At 35.2% G+C, this 20,526-nt stretch overlaps 1 protein-coding gene across 7 annotated transcripts in view; it reads right to left on the reverse strand.

Annotated features, from left to right (window-relative positions):
* SNTG1 (syntrophin gamma 1) overlaps positions 1-20,526 on the reverse strand; it is an 870,442-nt gene that overhangs the window by 215,472 nt on the left and 634,444 nt on the right. For all 7 annotated transcript variants that reach the window (XM_055286457.2, XM_063643316.1, XM_063643313.1 and 4 more), the window contains one exon: positions 15,691-15,820. In XM_055286457.2, coding sequence (XP_055142432.1) covers positions 15,691-15,820 — 130 coding nt within the window. The remainder of the gene's footprint in view (positions 1-15,690; positions 15,821-20,526) is intronic.

A 20,526-nucleotide genomic window follows, 5' to 3' on the forward strand; every position in this document is an offset into this window, starting at 1 on the left:
ATGATAGGAAATAAATGATGTGGATAGATAGAAGATGGAGAGATGAATGGAATTGCTTTGAACTAAAAGGCTTCCTCACAGCAAAGAAAACAATTAACAAAGTAAAGAAACAACCTACAGATGCATTTTCAAACTATGCATCTGACAAGGAGTTAATACCCAGAATATTCAAGGAACATAACTCAACTAAAAAAAATCAGATTAAAAATGGGCAAAAGACCTAAATAGATATTTCTTAAGAGAAGAAATATGAATGGCCAAGAGGTATATGAAGAAATGCTCACCATCACTAATCATCAGAGAAATATAAAATAAAACCACAATGAGATATAATCTCACCCCAGTTAACATAGCTTTTATCAAAAAGACAAGCAATAACAGAGGCTGGCGAGGATGTGGAGAAAGGAGAACCCTCACACACCAGTGGTGGGAGTGTACAGCCACTATGAAAAACTGTAGGGAGGTTCCTCAAAAAGTAAATACAGAACTATCATATGACTCAACAGTTCCATTACTGACTATATATCCAAAGGACAATCAGTTTATCCAAGAGATATCTGTACTCCCATGTTTATTGCAGCACTATTCACAATGGTAGATAGATAGATGGATAAATGGATAGCACGCACACACACACACAAACATGGACAATGGAATACTATTAAGCCATTAAAAATAATGAAATCCTGACATTTGCCACAACGTGGATGAACCTGAAGGACAATGTATTAAGTGAAATAAGCCAGGCATAGAAAGACAGACATTGCATGAGCTCATTCATATGTAGAATCTAAAACAGTTGTTTTCACAGAAGTAGAGAGTAGAATATTGGTTATTGGTTACCAGAACCTAGGGAAGGGAGAGAGAAGGGGAGAATTGGGAGAGGTTGGCCAATGAATACAAAGTTACAGGAAGGAAGAATGATGTGGTGCTCTGTTATATAGTAGGGTGACTAGAGCAAATAACAATGTAGTGTGTATCTCAATGTAGCTAAAATAGAAGATTTTGAATGTTATTAAAACAAAGAAATGACAAACGTTTAATGTAATGACTGTGAAAATTGCCTAGATTTGATCATTATACAGTCTTTACGTGAATTGACACATCACAATGTACCCCATTAATATGTACAATTGTAATGAGTTCATTATCCATTTAAAACATTAATTTAAAAAATAAAGGAAATTGGTTCTTGTACATATTATTAATTTGACCATCACACTGAAAGATATTAGCAAATGCTACCATCTAGAATTCTTGTCAGGTGGAGAAAAACAACTGTTTACTCCATCAATACATAGAGTTTCTCTTGTTTTAAGGCTAGAATAATATCTCATATACATATGTGTATGTATATTTATATTCCTACATAGATACATATACATTTATACACATACACATGTGTTTCAAAGTAACAAAATATCTCTAAATAAACAACACATATAGGGTATATAGGGAAGAATCAGAATCAAAGAGGAGATTCCTTTACATCTATAAGTAACCTTAATAGAAATGTCATATAAAATTATGTCTATTTACAGATTGGTATTAATTTTAGTATTCCAGTAGGAAAGCATAATTGGGAAGGATTGATTCATGAAGTGCTAGCTGAAAGGGAGGTTAGCATTTTACCTGCTTCCTCTGTCTCTTTTACAGAAGAGGAAACTGCAGTACAGATGCATCACTTGGCAAAGATCATAGCTGCTTAAGATGCCACAATTTTATTTCAACTAATTTTGTCCAGTTTCATCAACATTCTACTACCCAAATAATGATTCTTGAGAATCCCAAAGACTATTCCATGAACAAAGATGTATAAAATCTTATGCAATAAACAAATAGAGGCTGCCATTTATTGATGGTTTATGGATTACATCATTTAATTTAGAATTCAACTGGAAAGAAGAAAAATTGCAAATGTTTCCGTATCATATAAGGGACAGAAGGTTGAAAGCACTTTTTAAATTGAATGCTCACAGTAACTTAAAGTTACCTAGTTTCTCTTTCTAAGGAGCAAATTGAAGTCAAGTACACATAGCTAGTAACTAGAGAAGCTAGGATTTTGTACCCAAGTTCCCAATTTTGATAACATCAAAGCTCATGCGTTTTCCACAACACAAAAAGACTTCTGAAAAAAACAAAACAAAACAAACAAAAAAAAAACAACAGTAGACTTCACTCCCTTGATTGATTAAATAATGGAGAGTCTTGAGGTTATACTTCCTCCTCTTTTCAGATCCAGCATATCCAAATACCTTTTAATATTGGTTGCTTGTAATGCTTCCCAACTCAGTCATACAGATCTCTGTCTTTTATGCTGCCTAAGTTTTGATAAATATTTGTTTTTCCTACTATTATTTCAAGTGTGTGTGTGTGATAGTTTTATTACTTGGTCAATTAATATCACAAATCTTGTAGACTTATAAAAGATCAGACTTCGAGAGGCTTGTGGAATTGGTTTCTATGATTTTCCAAAATTTGACCCATTTGTCATGGTTAGTATTCTGCTGATAACATCATAATTTTCTTCCAGCCTCAGTATTCAGTGACCTGGTTTTAATCTCAAAGTTTCCAGTTGTTTTAGGACTATATGCAGACTTGCCCTATCTGCCAAGATTCTGGGTCAATGATTTTAAGGAGTGTATTTGTTGGAGTATTAAACCTTTCAACAGTAATGACATTGAGTAAATAGCCTTTTATTTTACTAAACAAGGATACCAGACAAAACAAAACTTTTCTATGATTACCACCATTTGATAAGAGAATGGACATTTAACTCCATAAATATAAGAAGACAATATATAAAATTAAAGATCTGTCCTTAAAAAATAAATTGAGTCTTATGAAAAATTCACATATTAAACATTTTCATTTTACCCTAGACAAGTGAAAATATCCGTAAAAAATAATAACCATTGTTATGATTGTATCTCTTTACTTTTTTTCCTGAATAGGTACCTTTTATTACCTCTGCATAAAGTATCTTTTCCCACCAATTCTCCTGTTTTATTCTTACTCATTGTTTGTATACAACCTTTAGGAAATTGTCCTCATACTCCTGGGTAGCTACAGAATCAACCTCTCATAGTGCTTCTTCATATTATCTATGAATGTTGTAATTTCACATTTGCTTATGTGCTAATTTGATTAATGTCTCCCTTCCCAGCTAGACTCTTGGCTCCACGAAGGCAGAGACTAACCATTTTTTGCTCAGTATTACAGTCCTTCTCCCTAACAACTTGACACAGTAAGCTCTCACAAAATGTTTGCTGAATTAATAGATGGATGAATACATCAGGAAGCTGATAATCATCTCACAAGTTTGTTAACATCTGGGATTAACTTAATTATACATATATATGCATATGTTTAAGTAAACTTTTTAATATTAGGACAGTTTTGGATTTACAAAAAAAATACAATTGTAGAACAGAGTTGCCATATACCACATAGCTAGTTTCCCCTATTATTGGCATTTTACATTTCATAACTATGACACATTTATTATGATTAATAATACAATGATATGAATACACTAATATTAACCAAAGTCCATACTCTTTTCAGATTTCCACAGGTTTTACCAAACTTTTTTTCTTTTTTTGCTGTTCCTGGATCCCATCTGGACTGATACACATTTAGTCAACAGGTCTTCTTAGGCATCTCTAGGTTATAACAGTTTAATTTCTCCTTATTTTTGAAGACATCGTCAGTCTTGAGGAGTGCTGGTCAGGTATTTTGTATAATGTTCATCAGTTGGGGTTGTCCACTGTCTTTCCATGATGAGACTAGGATTATGGATTTGGGGATGAAGATCACAGAGGCAAAGGGCCATTTTTGTTACATCATATCAAGGGTACATATTATTAATTTGACATCACAGTTGACGTTAACCACCCAGCTGCAGTAGTGTTTGTTAGGTTTGTCCACTCCAAAGTTGTGTATTTTCCACTTTTCCTTTCTTAATGCTGGAAGAAGATCGCTATACACATTAATAAAGAAAATTAAGGAAGAAAGGACATTTTTAATAAAAGCATATTTTATTGGAGATTGTAACATCCACAATATTGCATTTGAAGTCCTCATTGTATGGCATTATTTTCAAAGATATAAGGCAAAATCCAGCCTTCTGTTAGTGTTTAATGGATTATTAATCTTTAAAAACACTTATAGACTATGATATTTAACACTTCTATAAAACATCTTAAATATCATTGTAAGCTAAGAAAGAAGGCAACAACACTAAAATCTCAATCTTTGAAACATAAAAAACTGAGAAGCTAGATTTTTGTGTAAATACTTAAATATGGGGGGGAGGGGCTTTCATCACTTTGAGTATTTAGTAATTTGTGCAGCCAGTACAAGAATGGGGCTTTCTGGCTCATACATAAGTTTAACTGTAAAATACCTATTGGAACTTTGAATTTTATTCACTATTGCCACCATGAGGTGCAATATTAGTTATTGTGAAAATATGACCCTTCATTGATCATTATAATAAAATGTAAGGTCATTGTTTGCTATATATGTTTATATATTGATTATACAAAATAGGTAAATATACGTCAAACTGTAATGAATCTCAAAAGTATTTGAGTTCATGACAATTACAATAATACAAAGTTAAATATATTATTACTGTACTTATTCTAAAGGGCTTCTATATCCAGAGACAGCGACCAGGACAGGGAAAGTCTTGGATGACATGTCAGAGAGAAGGAGAAAGGAGCCAGTGATACTTCTATTAAAAAAAAAAAACGGACTGCAACATATGACACTTGTCTTTGTATGCTGGAGGAACTGCCAAGTGAAAGAGAAAGTTGAATTATTGTGTGTCTTTGAAAAAGCAAGTTGGATTATTGTGTGTCTTTCTCAAATCAGAACTAGTACAAATGGATGAAAGTTATGAAAGAGATTTTTATTCAGTAAAAGTATTTCCTAATATTAAGTTGTCAAAAAATTTAATTGCTATATTGTAAAGCAATGGCTTTCTATGTCATTGAAAGATTTCCAGGACAGAGCTGTCTGAAATAATCTTTTCAGGAGAGATTTCTAATTGGGCAGGGAATGGGGCTAGATAATCTCCCGACACCTTCCAGTAAGAAGGTTTTAGGAAACCACAAGTCAATGTATTCTTACGAGACTCCAACTTGTTGTACGTGATACATGTATTCAAAACTATTTGTCTTGATTTGCAACTAGATATATGCTTTAAAGTCCACTTACTTCCAATTGCTCTGCTACACTGTATTTTTCTATACTTGCCACTTAGAAAGTGACTCAGTGAGTTATAGAAAGAAAATTTATTTAAAAAATTTGTCTATCAGACACTTCATTATGAGAGATAGAGATTTATGATGGACAAAAGGAACTATACCCAGAAACACAGGGAACATCTACCATTGACAGCACCTCTGTTTCCTCATGATCGCAGCAACTTTTCCCTACTCTAAAGCACAGTGGCCCCACAGAACATGTAAGAATTTAAGGAGTAGTACATGTGAATCTCTTGTTGCAGTGCTTACTGTAGCTAAATGTGTTTTTCTCTCTTCCGTCTTCATTTTTCTTTACATTCTCAGCAATATTTCCTTCAAACAACTGTTGATTGATAAGGGACTCATTCATTCACTTCCTATTTGTTCCATATGGGCTGCGTTAAGTATTGGAAATACAAGGATACAGGCAGTAGTTGCTGTGTGACCTGAGCCAGCCAGCACTAGGCCCCATATTCAGACACTCTCAGGGATCGGTTGCCGTCTTTCTCAGTTGTGACTGCCTGACAATTCAACAGTCATGTCTGCTCTTCAGGGAAAGCAGTTCCTTATTCTTGTCTTGTGTGGCTTCTCCCTCCTGGTTTCCTGTGACATTTGAAAGCTTCCAGCCATGCTTATCCAGGCACTGAGAGTCAACACTGCTTCCCAATTCCAAAGACAGTCCTTGCTCAGACTGCGTGAATGCAACAATTCTGATCATTGTTTTTCTGGTGATGTCAGTTGGTTATAAATTAAGTATATAGGAACTCTAGTGGTATTATTATAGGCTGATTTGCACTGGGACTAATTAATAATGTAAATGTTAGGTTGTTTTGTAACTTTCTATGCAAGTACATTTTATGTTTATTCTGAAAATCTACATGTGACATGAGTTAAAGGCATGATTTTCAAATTAAACTGTGAACTTTACATTAAGTGAAAACATGCAACTGGGTAAAGATATGTTGTATTAGTTTCTATTGTTGTCATATCAAATTCCTACAAACTAAGGTGATTTAAGAAAAACCCACAAATTTAGATATCATCATATTGTTCTGTAGGTCATAAGTCCTAAATGAATCAAACAGGGGAGAAATTGAGGTGTTGGCAGGGCTGTGCTGCTTTCTGGAGGCTCTAGAGTAGAAGTGCAGCCTTCACTGCTATTGGACTACTGCTTTCTTTGAATTGCATGCCTTTCTCCATCTTCAGAGCCAGAAACACTGGGTTCAGTTCCTCTTTCACTGCTGTCTCTTGTTCTCTCACTTTGACTTCTTACACTTGTAGAGAATCACGTTAGACCCACTTGGATAATCTAGGCTAATCTCCCTATTTTAAGGCCAGCTGATTAGCAATGTTAAGGGTATCTGTAACCTTAATTCTCCATTGCCATATGACATGGAATTGTCACAGGTTCTGGGAGTTAGGACATAGACATCTTTGCTTGGGCATTATTCTTCCCACCACAGATGGGTAGAGTTAAATCTTATAAGATGAAACCAAGATAAAATGTCAGTTTTGAATTATTGACAAAATAACATTTTTCAAATTGCTTTCCAGTTATGAATTGTAACTTATAAATTAGAAAATTTTAGGAGTCTTCAAAATGTATGCACAGTTATCTTTTTTTGGGTCAGGACATATATGAGATGGATTTTGGATGGCGAGAATCTTCACAGGACTATTTTGACCCTAAGGAATGACAGCGAGGAAAGCTGAAAGGTTATAGAAGACAGATAATTAAAGTGAATTCTAATCTCCAGCTCAGGCTGGGGAGACATTTAGACACCTAATACTGAATAAATAGTTCAGTGGGAAATGTCTGCTTGTGTATGATGGAATAATGTGATAATGACTAGACCTATAGGCTAAAATAAAGGCTGAGCATGAATTTTAGTTTCTTCTTCTGATTCCATAATCTATTATTTTACTTTCAGTTTCCTCGTAGTCAGGCCTTAACCATTTTGCATCTCTAGCTTTGAGATTTTATGATTTTTACTTTCTCATCAGTCTATATTTTCAATTCCATCTAGATATATTTAAGCCCATGTGACATGATGTTTGCATTTGTTTCCTAGTGCATTAAACTTTATTATTATTATGAAGTGACCATATCTATATTTAGTAATATATTTGCTGTGAAGTTTGCTTTGCCTAGTATTAACAAAGCTATAAACCTTTCTTTTATGGTTTGCACTGTATTTTTTTTTCTTTTTTCTGGTTTTCAAAATACATATTTATTTAATTTGTAAATTAACTGTTTTAGTCTGTTTTCACACTGCTATAAAGAAATACCTGACACTCGGTAATTTACAAAGGAAAGAGGTTTAATTGACTCATAGTTCCTCATGGCTGGGGAGGCCTCAGGAAACTTACAATCATGGTGGAAGCAAAGGAGAAGCAAGCACCTTCTTCACAAGGCAGCAGGAGAGAGAGCAAAGGGGGAACTGCCACACACTTTTAAAACCATCAGCTCTCATGAGAACTCACTCACCATCATGAGAACAGCATGGGGGAAACCACTCCCATGATCCAAACACCTCAAACCAGGTCCCTCCCCTGACACATGGGGATTACAATTTGTGATGAGATTTGGGTGGGGACACAGAACAAACCAAATCATTCAATTACATGGAAGCATTACTTAAAATGTCATAATGTCAACCTAAAAGCTTCAAATCCATTTAGTTACTAAATGCTTAGAGAAATATTCAAATTATGTCAATTTATTTATTTATTTGTTTTCCTTCTTTATTTTATCAAGTTTTATTTTAAGCTCTGGGGAACATGTGTAGGATGCGCAGGTTTGTTACACAGATAAACATGCGCCATGGTGGTTTGCTGCCCAGATCAACCCCTCAAACAGGTATTAAGCCCCACACCCATTAGCTGTTCTTCTTGATGCTCTCCCTCCCCCCAACCACAACCAGCCCCAGTGTGTGTTGTTCCCCCGATGTGTCCATATGTTTTTATCATTCAGTTCCTGCTTATAAGTAAGAACAGGTGGTGTCTGATTTTCTGTTCTTGTGTTAGTTTGCAGAGGATAACAGCTTCCAGCTCCATCCATGTCCCTGCAAAGGACATGATCTTGTTCCTTTCTATGACTGTATAGCATTCCATGGTGTATATGTACCAAGTTTTCTTTATTCAATCTTTGCTATCGTGAATAGTGCTGCAATGAGCATACACATGCATGTGTCTTTATAGTAGAATGATTTATATTCCTTTGGGTTCATACCCAGTAATGGGATTGCTGGATCAAATGGTATTTCTGCTTCTAGATCTTTAAGGAATCACCACACTCTTTTCCACAATGGTTGAACTAATTTATATTCCCACCAGCAGTATAGATGCATTCCTTTTTTCTGTGCAACCTTGCCAGTATCTGTTGCTTCTTGACTTTTTAATAATCACCATTTTGACTGGCCTGACATGGTACCTCACTGTGGCTTTGATTTGCATTTTTCTGATGACCAGTGATGTTGAGGTTTTTTTCATATGTTTTTTGTCTGCATGAATGTCTTAGTTTGTGAAGTGCCTGTTCATGTCCTTTGCCCACTTTTTAACGTATTTTTGTTCTTGCAAATTTGTTTAAGTTACTTGTAGACTCCGGATATTAGGCCTTTGTCAGACGGATAGATGGCAAAAAATTTCTCCCATTCTGTAGGTTGTCTGTTCACTCTGACGATAGTTTCTTTTGCTGTGCAGAAACTGTTTAGTTTAATTAGATTCCTTTTGTCAATTATTGCTTTTTTTGCAATTGCTTCTTGCACTTTTGTCATGAAATATTTGTCCATGGCTATGTCCTGAACGGTTTTGCCTATATTTTCTTTTAGGGTTTTTTTAGTTTGGGTTTTACGTTTAAGTCTTTAATCCATCTTGAGTTAATTTTTGTATAAAGGGTAAGGAAGTGGTCCAGTTTCAATTTCCAGAAATGGTTAGCCAGTTCTCCCAGAACCATTTATTAAATAAGGAATCCTTTCCAAGTTCTTATTTTTTCAGGTGCAAGATATTTTTCTAAATTTTAACTTTCAATCTTCCAATATCTTTAGAATTCCTCTTGTAAAAAATGTATCTTATATTTGGATATAAATCATCATCTTACTGTATGCTTACTATTTGTTCAACCTGCTCTAGTTTGCTTTCTTTTTATTATTTTTTTATGAACTTCTTTTAGTAGGTATTTGCATTATTTTTTCACTTATTCCTTTGTTAATTTAGAAGACACACATTCTGGCTATTTAGTTAAGGCTTCCTCTAGGAAACAAACAATCCATTTTGACATAACAAAATTTAATACTAATTACATTTGCTTCCTTTAGTTATTTTTGTTATTGTTTTTACAGTATATTTTAATTTTGTTTATTTATCTAAACACCACAAGAAATTGTTGCCATATTAATACAAACAATGTTCATCTAGATTCGTCTATGTATTCATTTTCTCCTGTACTGTTTACCCCTTCTCACATCTACAAGCCTCTATCTGGCATGATTTTTCTTTGCCTGAAGTAGCACCCCTTACTTTGCTCACTACCTGGTTGATGGTTTCAATTATACTGTAAACCTCAGCATCACAAAATACACCTTTGTAACAAACCTACACATGTACTTCCTGTTTCTAAAATAAAAGTTGAAAACAAAACAAACAAAAAAGTAGAACACAGTATCTGACACATCATAGGCAAGTATTCAATAAATATTTGTTGAATAAATAAAAAATACAAAAAATTTAAAAGTACCATGAATATTTCTTTTAGTAAATCTTTATTTTGTTGAATTTTCTTTATTTTTCTATTTGTCTGAAAGTAAATTTATTTCATCAGGACTTTTAAAAAATATTTCCACGGTATAATAGCAGTTATTTTTTTCTAATGCTCTACAAATATCATGTAGTTGTTTTGTTTCTTATATTTTGTTTTCTATTAAAAGTATCTATTGCTTCCAGTTAGAGCCAAGAAGGAAAAAAACCACTGCAGCCATCTCTCCCACCTATTATACCTCAATACAATAGATAAAATGCAAAAGGCAACTATCTGAGAACATTGTAAAATAAATAATAGCAAGAACTTTTTAGAAAGAAGTAAAAATTGAATAATGACCAATATGGCAACCAGGAGTTTACCTGTTTTTGTTTTCCTTTCTTTTTCTTGCTTCCTTTATCTCCCAGCATGGACTTGAGGTTAAGACAAATTAAGTCATGGACAACAAACAAAAACTCTGAGAGAGCATGTCTTGCTGATCAGAGACCTGGGAAGAGGCCCCTGCGAGTCAGCAGCTGTGGAAGACATCTCTGTTACTGTTCCTTTGTTTTGGTTCCTGGGCTGACTCCAAGGCCCCCCCCCCGGCCACGCAGCTGCTGCCATGGAGCCTGGGGCAGCCGGGCCAGCTGGAATCTCAGAGAGAAAATCCACCATCAATCTAAAGGTTCTGGAAAAATTAGTTTTTGTGGCATGAGGGATCCCCATTCTTCTCTCCTTTTCTCATGCTGTTTTCTCCAGTCATGAGGAAATGTGGAAATGTGCATCAGTACAGGAAACTAAACTCTGAGAAAAGCCTTGGATTTCTGGACAGAAGACCAAAGAGAGTGATGCTGGGATCCGGTAAGAGTGGGGAACTCCCACTTAGGAGTGAAGGGAAGGAGGCGATATCCCGATTTTATGTGTGAACTGTGAGAAGCTCTGGGCCCACCCCAAGCAATTGCCTGTGTGGAACACCCAAATGGCAAAGCAAAGGCTTTGAAACTGAACTGCTATAGGGGACATCGCACAGAAATCAGACAGAACTGTCTAAATCTAATCATGTTGTTCACCTGCCAGATAGTTCTTCTGGTAGGCCAAAAATGCTCCTCCCAAAATATCCACATCAAAAACCTGGAACTGGATAAAGGGTCCTTGCAGATCTACTTCAGTTAAAGATCTTGAGGTCAGGCTGGGATACCCGAGTGGGCCCTGGGACCAGTGACAAGTGTTCTGATAAGTGACACACACAGAAAGAAGCAATGTAACCGCAGAAGCGGAGGTCAGTGTGATGTGGCTGTGAGCCAGAGAATGCTGGCAGCCACCAGAGGCTGGAAGAGACAAGGCTTCTCCATTACAGAGTCCAGAGGGATATATCCTGCTGGCATCTGATTTCAGACAAATGGGCCACAGAATTGTGAGAAAATGAATTTCTGTTGTTTGAAGGCACCAAGTTTGTGGTAATTTGCTTTGAAATTGTTTTATAAAATTTTGGAATTTTAAGAAACTAATACAGTTCCCTATTGCTGTGTAACAGAATACCCCAAAACTTTGTGACTTTAACCAAATATTTATTATCATATAATCTCTGTATTTCAGGAGTCCACATGTGGCATAGCTGGGTCTTCATCCCGTTTTTTTTTTTTTTTTTTTTGGCTTTCTCCCCTACTCTCCAACCTCTACCCCTGCCCCCACCAGCCTGATACTGTGGGAGGGACCAGCCCCCAAAGAAGTGGGGGTGCATGCTGGGCCCAGCCTCCTTGCCCACCCCCACTTTCCAGGGCAGAAAGGGCCCAAGGTTATAATAAGAAGTAAATAACTTGTCTGTACAGACTGTGCCTGACTGACTGGTGTGAGAAGGATGCAGGGTAGGGGACAGCTGGCATGGGCCTCTGGTTGGGACATCTTTGTGTGTTGAGCCAGCCCCCAGCATGTGACTGGCATGTGCTGAGCCCTCAGCATGTGATTAGTGTGGGTTAGAATGTACTGGATTTCTCAAAATGCTCTCAAGGGTCATCTGCTATCTCATCTGAAGTCTTGTAAGAGAAGCGTCTGCTTCAGAGCTCACTATGCAGCCAACGCACATGGAAGGTGATCCCATAAGGGTGTAAGTACCAGGAAGTGAACATCACGGGGGAGCATCTTACTAACCTACCCATCAAAGTCTGATGATTCATATCGCTTATGTGTTATGCCAAATATATTTACTTATTTCCAAGGTTCCCAAAAACTTCACCCTATTACAACATTGCATAAAGTCTTCAATTATTTAATATGAAATGATAGTGGAAATAAAAATTGATAACTTGCTACTAATACTTGTTCATATAGCTGGTGAAATAATGAATGAAAAAATGGTAAATTATTAATTGGAAGCAATTACTGTTTTTTACAATTTATAAATTTTACCTTTTAGAATCTACTCAAGTCCACTTTACCTAAAATAATAGTTCACTGGGAGTGAATGCTCATCTAAAATAATAGCAAGTGCTCATTATTTGAGAGTTGGTTAAGAAATGAGCTGAACCCCACCCACCCCACAACAGCATAGCCTCTGCCATGCTTTGCTTTCCAATGTGAAAGCATAGAATTTAAGTAAAATGAGTTGAAAGCTGTGCCAATATGGCTTAAGACAAGTCCCTAAAGCCTTCACCCTCATTCTACTAGACATCATTTACTAAGTATTAAATATTAACAACTATTGTAAATATTTTGGAGCCACTCTGAATAATGATAAAATACAATTTTACATTGTCAGTGTTTGTCTAGGTATTTTTAGCCATTATGATCAATTATTTCTGGAAGAAGAATTTTTTCAGATAGCAACTATAATTATATAGAATTCTTAAAAACTGGGCATGAAAATCCCTGTCTCATAAATTTACTTTTAGAAACTAGTGAGCAAAGAGAAAAGAAAATGATCAACACATTGATCTAATTATTCTAACACAGGTTGTTTTTTGTTTTTTGTTTTTGCTCTCTTTTATCCTTCCCCTGTCTGTTCTCCAACTAGCTTTACAATAAAATGTGATTCATTATTAAAAAGTTTATATACATATGTATGTCTTATTTCAATAGCATAATTTTTAAACTGTCGGACTTATTATTTTATATGCATTTTAATCCTTTTTTTCAGTTTTATTTTATGCCTGATAATCTCTTGAGTGGAATTTCTTTAAATATTTATCACAATATTTTTATTTCTGCACTTATTATTAACAAGCTATTCAAGTCAGACTTATACAAGCCTATACTCTCAGAATACTGGCAAATAAAGGAAAAGTTCTACATCTTTCCATAAGATGTTATTTCCAGTATATCTTTAGAATAAAAAAAAAATAAGGGAAGTAGAACTGATATTTAACTAACCTAAGCAAAACTTTCCTAGCTACTCTTTCTAATTTCTTTCTTGATGCTAATCAACCATACTGTTTCATCAATGCATTCTGCCTTCTCCGAAATCAATATGACTTTCACATTTTTTATTGCTGTGCCTAATAACTTTTCAAAATTTATGTAGTACTTTCCATATCAGAATACATTGTAACCTAATACTTTTGAATGGAAACATTACAAGAACAAAAGAAGACATAATTAGAATATAGAAACAGGAGGTGAAAGAAGAAATACATAACTTTTAATATGCAACAGACATATGGATCTCCCAACAGTTAAAACAATAGTATAGGGAAATCATATAATGGTGAGCACTTATTACAAGGATGAAAAACAGGCAGCAAAATGCGGCTTGTCCCTCCTTAGGCTTACAGAGGGTAGAGACATTTGCATCTTCACTGTTTTGTTGTTGCTGTTGCTTTTAACTAAAGCATTGACTTTTCAAATGCTTGTCAGCTGAAGCACAGCATTCTAACTGAATAGACTGAAGAAATACGGCATGACAACATTCCTAGGATTTTAGGTCAATGCAAGTTTGGATCTAGATAAGGAAAAAAAACTTTGGATTTAAAGTTTAACATTCTGTTCTTTCAAAAGAACACAATTATATTTGTCTCACAAATATAAGTTTATATCTTGTTTTTAAGAAACTCTGATCATTTCTGTAATAAATTCCCTACTCTCATGAAGTATTTTTCTGTGTTTAACTCTAGAAGCATCCATATAAGTCAGTCGAAGGAGAGGAAACAATCCCTAGAGAAACACTGCATTTTTTTCCATTTTTTTCTTTGTTTTTCAGTCATTCTGAAACCTATGCCCTTTTGTGCAACCTCAACTCTAATATGGTGACAACACCAGATTAGCAAGGGTGGGCTGGGAGTGAGAGCTCACTCTTGCCCAAGCTAGACACACCCATGTTTAGCCTTCTTGTTGAGGGATGACCCTGGGTAAGGCTTGGCGTATTTGCACCTATCCTGGAACCACCAAAAAAAAAAAAAAAAAAGGAAAATCTGTTTTCATTCACACTGGAAGCACATTTCCACATGTATCAAATAACCAAAAATTCAAAAGGCAGGGTGACACAGAGTTTTGAAGATTATAGAAAGAAACATATCATCCACCAAGAGTAAGGGGTAAATTGCACAGCCAATTGGAAAACACTTAGCATTGCCTGGTAAAATTGACCATGCACATATCCCATGACTGTCAACCCCATTCCCAGAGCATCCCATCACCATATGCATGGCCATTATGATGGCATTGTTTGAAATAGCCATAGACTGGAAACTAGACAGTTGCCTTTATTGGCTAGTGGTCCTCCTGTTGTTTTAGAAAGGTATAGTGGCCACAATCCTTTCTTAGGTTTCAAAGCAAAGTCTACTCTGTGCAAGGATACTTGGATCTGAAGGGTCATTTACATGAGAACAATTTTGTGTGTTCACGAGCTGGTGACAGAGTTACGTATTTCTGCTTGACCATTTGTATATTAGAGTCCCGATCTCCCTTAGGGCTTCTGAAATGCCTCAACATCACACGGAACAATTGTGGACCGAGGAGAGAATTAACACAAATGCATGGATGACGACAAGTAATTTTTCTAAAATAATTATCATTAATGATACCTAGATTGATACTCAGTAAGCTAAGGTTTATGGTTTTGTATATTTTGTTAGACTGTATTTCTCATAGAAGTATTAATAACAGGGAGAAAGAATTATATAGGTTATTAAAGAGTTAAAATAATGAGAAGATAGCTACAATAAAGAGACACAGGAATGTGGAAGGAAGAAACGGTTGTAGTGGAAAGAGAAAATGCAGAGAAGCCATATCTAATAATACAGACCAGGCTCTACCTAACGTGAGACAATGGCAATCTTCTGACTGTTCCCTTCAGTCTTTATGCTAACTCCTTTCCTCCTAGCCTACTACTCCTCAAACCTTCCTAGCTGCAATTCTAAGATCACTAAAGGTAAATCAATAATGCTGTCTTGAAATCCAGTACTATATTAGTCCAGAATGCTTTTACGTAAATATATTTAGTGATTATATGCTAACTACTTATTTTCATTTGCTTAAGTAATGTAGGGGTTTATGATGCTTGTTAATGGAAATCTACGTGTATTATTGAACCCATAAATTGGGCTAGAACTCTCAGTTTTCTTACAATAAGTATTCCAGAATAGCTTTCATAATGAATGTCTCATTCTGAGAAGAACACCAAACAGTTGATGTGAAGTTACATATATACTGAAGGATTTTATAAAGCCTGAGAAACCCTGGCTAGGTGTTCCTTGAATCATTACTTACATTGTGCTTTGTGAGATTTGAAATGTTAGTTGCTATTGCTTGTAGCCAGTCAAAGCAGTCTTCAGCAGAGAGGCACTGAATAATCCCACTGCAGACCCCATCCACAGCAATGACTTGAAAGGCATTCTGCCTGCAGATGTTCAGAACAAATCAGATCAAAACATCGTCATTGATCTATTTGCAACTCATAATAGTATCTGTTGAAAAGCTTATCTTTCATACAGTATAAATATCAGCCTCCAAATTCATATTTGGTTACCTGACTTTATAAGCATCTCTGTTTTAAATGAAACACTGAAGATAGACCCAAATGACATACAATTTCAATTTCATAGGAAGCATCTTTAGATTCAGGTAACTATGGAGAAACTTTGACTTCTAAAACCTACAATATGTAAATAAAAGAGAATCTAAGAAATTTTAGACGCATTATTTTCCCAGTTTGCTATAACATTATGCATAGTTTACTTATTATTTTGGCTACCATTGTCTCCTCTTAACATTTGTCAATGCATTTTCTGACTTAGAAAGATCGTAAATACAGGCAATAAAACATTAAACATGACATTAAAAAGTCACTTGATAACATGAGTGGCAGCACTTTGTCCATTGTTCTCCACCCTTATTCTCAGTCTGTTCATCTTCTCAAAGATGATTTGGAACAAGAGGTTCATACCTTCTTTCCAGGTCTAAATGATCATGCTCTCCATTTGCATGGATGTTGCCAATTTCATTAACATTAAACTTTTTCTTAAAATGCTATGGTCAGTCTAAGCATTCTGACAGTATTTTATTGACTTTTGTTTTTGTTGTCATAGACAATTAAATGATGCCTTTTAAAATTGTTCACAAAAGTGCTATTGAATTTAAAAGTGTTTCCTATAGCTTCAATGACTTCCTTACTTCCAGATATTGCAATGTTTAGATATAAACTTAATGGACAGGAATAGATAAAATCCCAAAATGGATGGAAGCCCGCCAAAGTCTCAGGCTTAAGAATTACTTCATTGTGCAACATAATACACAAACTATATTTCAATTCCAGTCAGTTATGAAGTAATAGAAAGCTTTCGCAATTCAGTATTCAAAATGCTATGTAAAATGTATAAATTTATATGTTTTCTCCAAACAAACGCCTTTCCTGGCTCTTCTAGTAGACATTTTTAGACATAAAACATGAGTTTATTCCCCAAACAAAGAAAACCCCATAGAGCATGTCTGGCTCAGACATGCTGGTAGGTCTACGCCACTCCGCCTTCCTGTCCCAGAACTGGGCTCATGGTAAGGCCTTGGGCATCCATGACTCTGAGGGTTCAAATTATTAATATTTTTAGAGAAACTGGTTCTCATATCTTAGACAAAGCACTTTATAATGAAAACAGGGACGTGCTCAGATATGCTTTTTTGTTTTCTTTTAAAAATACATTAAAAGAATTTCAGAAGTATAACTATTGTCCATCTTTTTGAAATAAAGTTAGTTTGAATTTGTGACAGCATACACATTGAATGAAAAGAATGTTATAATTTCACGTGATATTTTTAGCTTTAATTCTGATGTATAATGGCAAGTAAGATGTTTAAAGTATTCAGACAGAAGTTTAACCATCCACAGAAAATGAGAAATAAATGGAGTTTAGTAATACATATTTCTTTCCGCTCTCTGGCTATAACCATTGCTTCATGTACCATAAATTAAAGCATATCTTGATCATATTTGTCTTCTCTACTTTAAATGCATAATAGCAGCTAGATTTTTTAGCTAATAAAAGCCAATACACTTAGATCAAATCTTCAATCTATGTAATTATAGATGGTACATAGTCCCTACATAGAATAATTCTGAGGGGCTGATCTTTTATGAAACTAGGCTTATAAGTTAATACATATCACTTTTTACATTCTGTTTCAACTTTTCAAATATGGAAACTCTTTTACGAACATAAGTGAAATACTTGAACAGTTTTTTTGATTACATATAACCTCTTATAGAATAAGTTGATCGTAAAAATTACAGTTATCTGGGGCCTCCATTACTAAGTAAAGAAGGTTATTAGTAAATTAGCTCACTTAGGCCTCAATTTCATCTAAAGTGAGAACAATTTACTGTACAGATTTAACAAGTATTTTCTGAATAATTGGTGGATCTAAATACTTTAATAATACTTTAATACCCAGATGAAGTTCTATGTATAATATTCCCCTGAATAATCCATCTATATGGTCTTGATTGCAATATTTCAGTGTTAAAAGAAAATATCCCCACATAGAATTGTTGTCTCATCAAGCACTAGGGAAAAACTTCAGTGCTTTTGTTTTTATTTGTCGCTTTTAGAAAATGTAATTTTTTAACTCAAGATAAACAAAAATAGTTAATGTTTATTATGAAATCAATAGACTCCATTACCCATTAATTTAGTATTGTGAGACATTAAACTTTTACAGCATTAACAGTAACCTTATGGATACCCAGACAAAACTATGTGTCATATATATATATATATATATATATATATATATACACACACACACACAAAAAAAAAAAAAAAAAAATTACATCACTGAAGAGTTAGTCTGAAGTTTTTTGTTCAGGCTTATTTTTCCCACTCTCCACTTATACAGTTTTCTAAAGATTCTTGGTAACTGCGCTGGAAGTAAAAAGTATTTTCAAATGTTGCTCAATCTCAAAGTAGGTTTATTCATTTAAAGTACAAATTTAGTCTTCATTGAATGAAAAATATACTGCTCACTATACAAATTCATGAATAATTTTCAAGCTAACATAAGCAATCAAATAAATATACATCATTTCTAATTAATATAGTTAGTGATTCCTGTTTTGATTCATTGTTGATTTTACTCCACGAGGGCATGTACTTTCATACACAAGGAACAAGAGTCGCGGAGACTAAAATGTAAAAGTTTGGAGTGGCTGGAATGAGCATGAGTTCTGGAAGCTCACCATGGAAAAACAGGCAGGCTCAGAATGAGGTGGGCTTAAAGTCTGCAAGGAACCACTGCTCAACTCCACATAGAGGACCACAGTGGCTAGATTTGTGTGGCTTGGGTGGTCCTGTTAGACCAATGAGGAGAGGACTGTCACTGGTAAAACTTGAGATGATATGAAACTGAAATAAACATATATTAGTGAGAGTGAAGATGAAGCAACTTAGTTCACTTAGTTGTGTCTCAATTTCCCCTAAAAAACGAGAACAATTTACAGATTTAACAAGGATTTGATGAGTAATTGGTGGATCCTGGTACTTTCACATATGGCTGCAGTTCTATGTATAATTTCCCCCTTAAAGGCATTAGAAATGATGTGATTCAATAACTGCTTTTTAAAATGAATTATGAAGAAGTGAGTAGAATCAAAGCTACTCCACCCTATTGGGCTAACCAGTGGAATGGCTTGGCTGGGGCAGGTAAGGGAAAGCAAAATTTTTAGAGAGGAGATAATTAATCCAAAAGCAAACGTCCAAAGCACGAAAAGCATAGTATATCCAAAGAAATATGGGTTGTCTGGCTCATTGTGTGTGGATCTGAAGAAAAGGCAAGCCATGAAGTTGGTGATTGGACAAGGTGTAATCAGTGATAACTCACATATCTCGCTGCAATTTGTCTCCCTGATCCTGAGAGTCAGGGAAGCCAGTGGAGACACTGAAGCACTGGAGGAAAAGGATCATGTTTATATTTTAGTAATATCTCTCTGTGGGGTGAAGGATATGGAAAAAAGAGAATAAAGTACACAAAATGAACAATGAGAAAAATCAGTCTCACAGAGTGGCCCTGTGTGTGAGGACAGAACATTGACTCATTTACTTGATTTCATTATCACTTAATTGGTAGGGGGATGTTATTGAAGGAAAGAAAGAAATAAGAAGAGGCCCCTCGGGTTCGTGACTGTAGCATTTTACTCTGTCTTGTTGAGTGTAATCCACACACAGCAGACCTGAACTGTTTCTTCCCTGTGTGCACTACCTTGGTTCACTGCCGTGTCATCTCTTTTAATTTTTGAGGCACAAAACCTAAGCTGTTTAGATACATCAGGAGCTTTTTCAAGTTATTTTTTATGACTTGTTTTCCAGATCTTAAATTCACAGTTGTTTCATGAATTGAAAGCACATAACTTGTCATTCTCTAAAGAAGTCCTGCACTTTATGCAACAGCGTCTTTCTCCCCAGTACTCCTTTGTCTGAAATGCCCATCTACGCTCCTTCAATATCTCTGAGGTCCTTGCAAGTCAGTTGACACCGTGAAACTCACTGACCCGCAGTTCCTCTGGTCGTGAAATGAAGAAGGCAACACATATTCTGCACACCTCAGGCTGTATTTCGAAGACTATAGACTGGACTTCTTAACAACTGAAAAATCTGTTAAAAATATCAGTTGTGTTATTTCTACCTGTCAAAATCCATTTCAAATTTTAAGAAGTTAACTCAGTTGCTATCTATTCCATGGTATTTTCTATAACCCATGTATTTGGAATGAATCTCTTCCACTTTAGTGCCCCTAGACTTCCTGATTCCTTTATTGCAACACTTGTTCTCTGTGTTATTAAACATGTTTGTGTGGCTGCTAAATACTGTTCGATCTTACCAAGCTGCTAGCTCCTTGAAGGAAAAGCCATATATGATATTTTATACCTCTCATAGCATTAGCACAGTGCTCGGAATCTTTAATCTGTAAGTAAGAAACAAAAACAAACAAGTCCATCTCCACTTTACTTTAGCAATCTCCTGCTTTTGCTAACTTGAGAGCTGATGTTATCCAAGACAGCTCCACTGTCAGACTTGAATTCTCACATTTCTGTTCTTTAACTATAACCTCTTCCTTTCC

Source organism: Symphalangus syndactylus, chromosome 7 (assembly GCF_028878055.3).
Source record: "Symphalangus syndactylus isolate Jambi chromosome 7, NHGRI_mSymSyn1-v2.1_pri, whole genome shotgun sequence".
Taxonomy (NCBI): Eukaryota; Metazoa; Chordata; class Mammalia; order Primates; family Hylobatidae; genus Symphalangus; species Symphalangus syndactylus.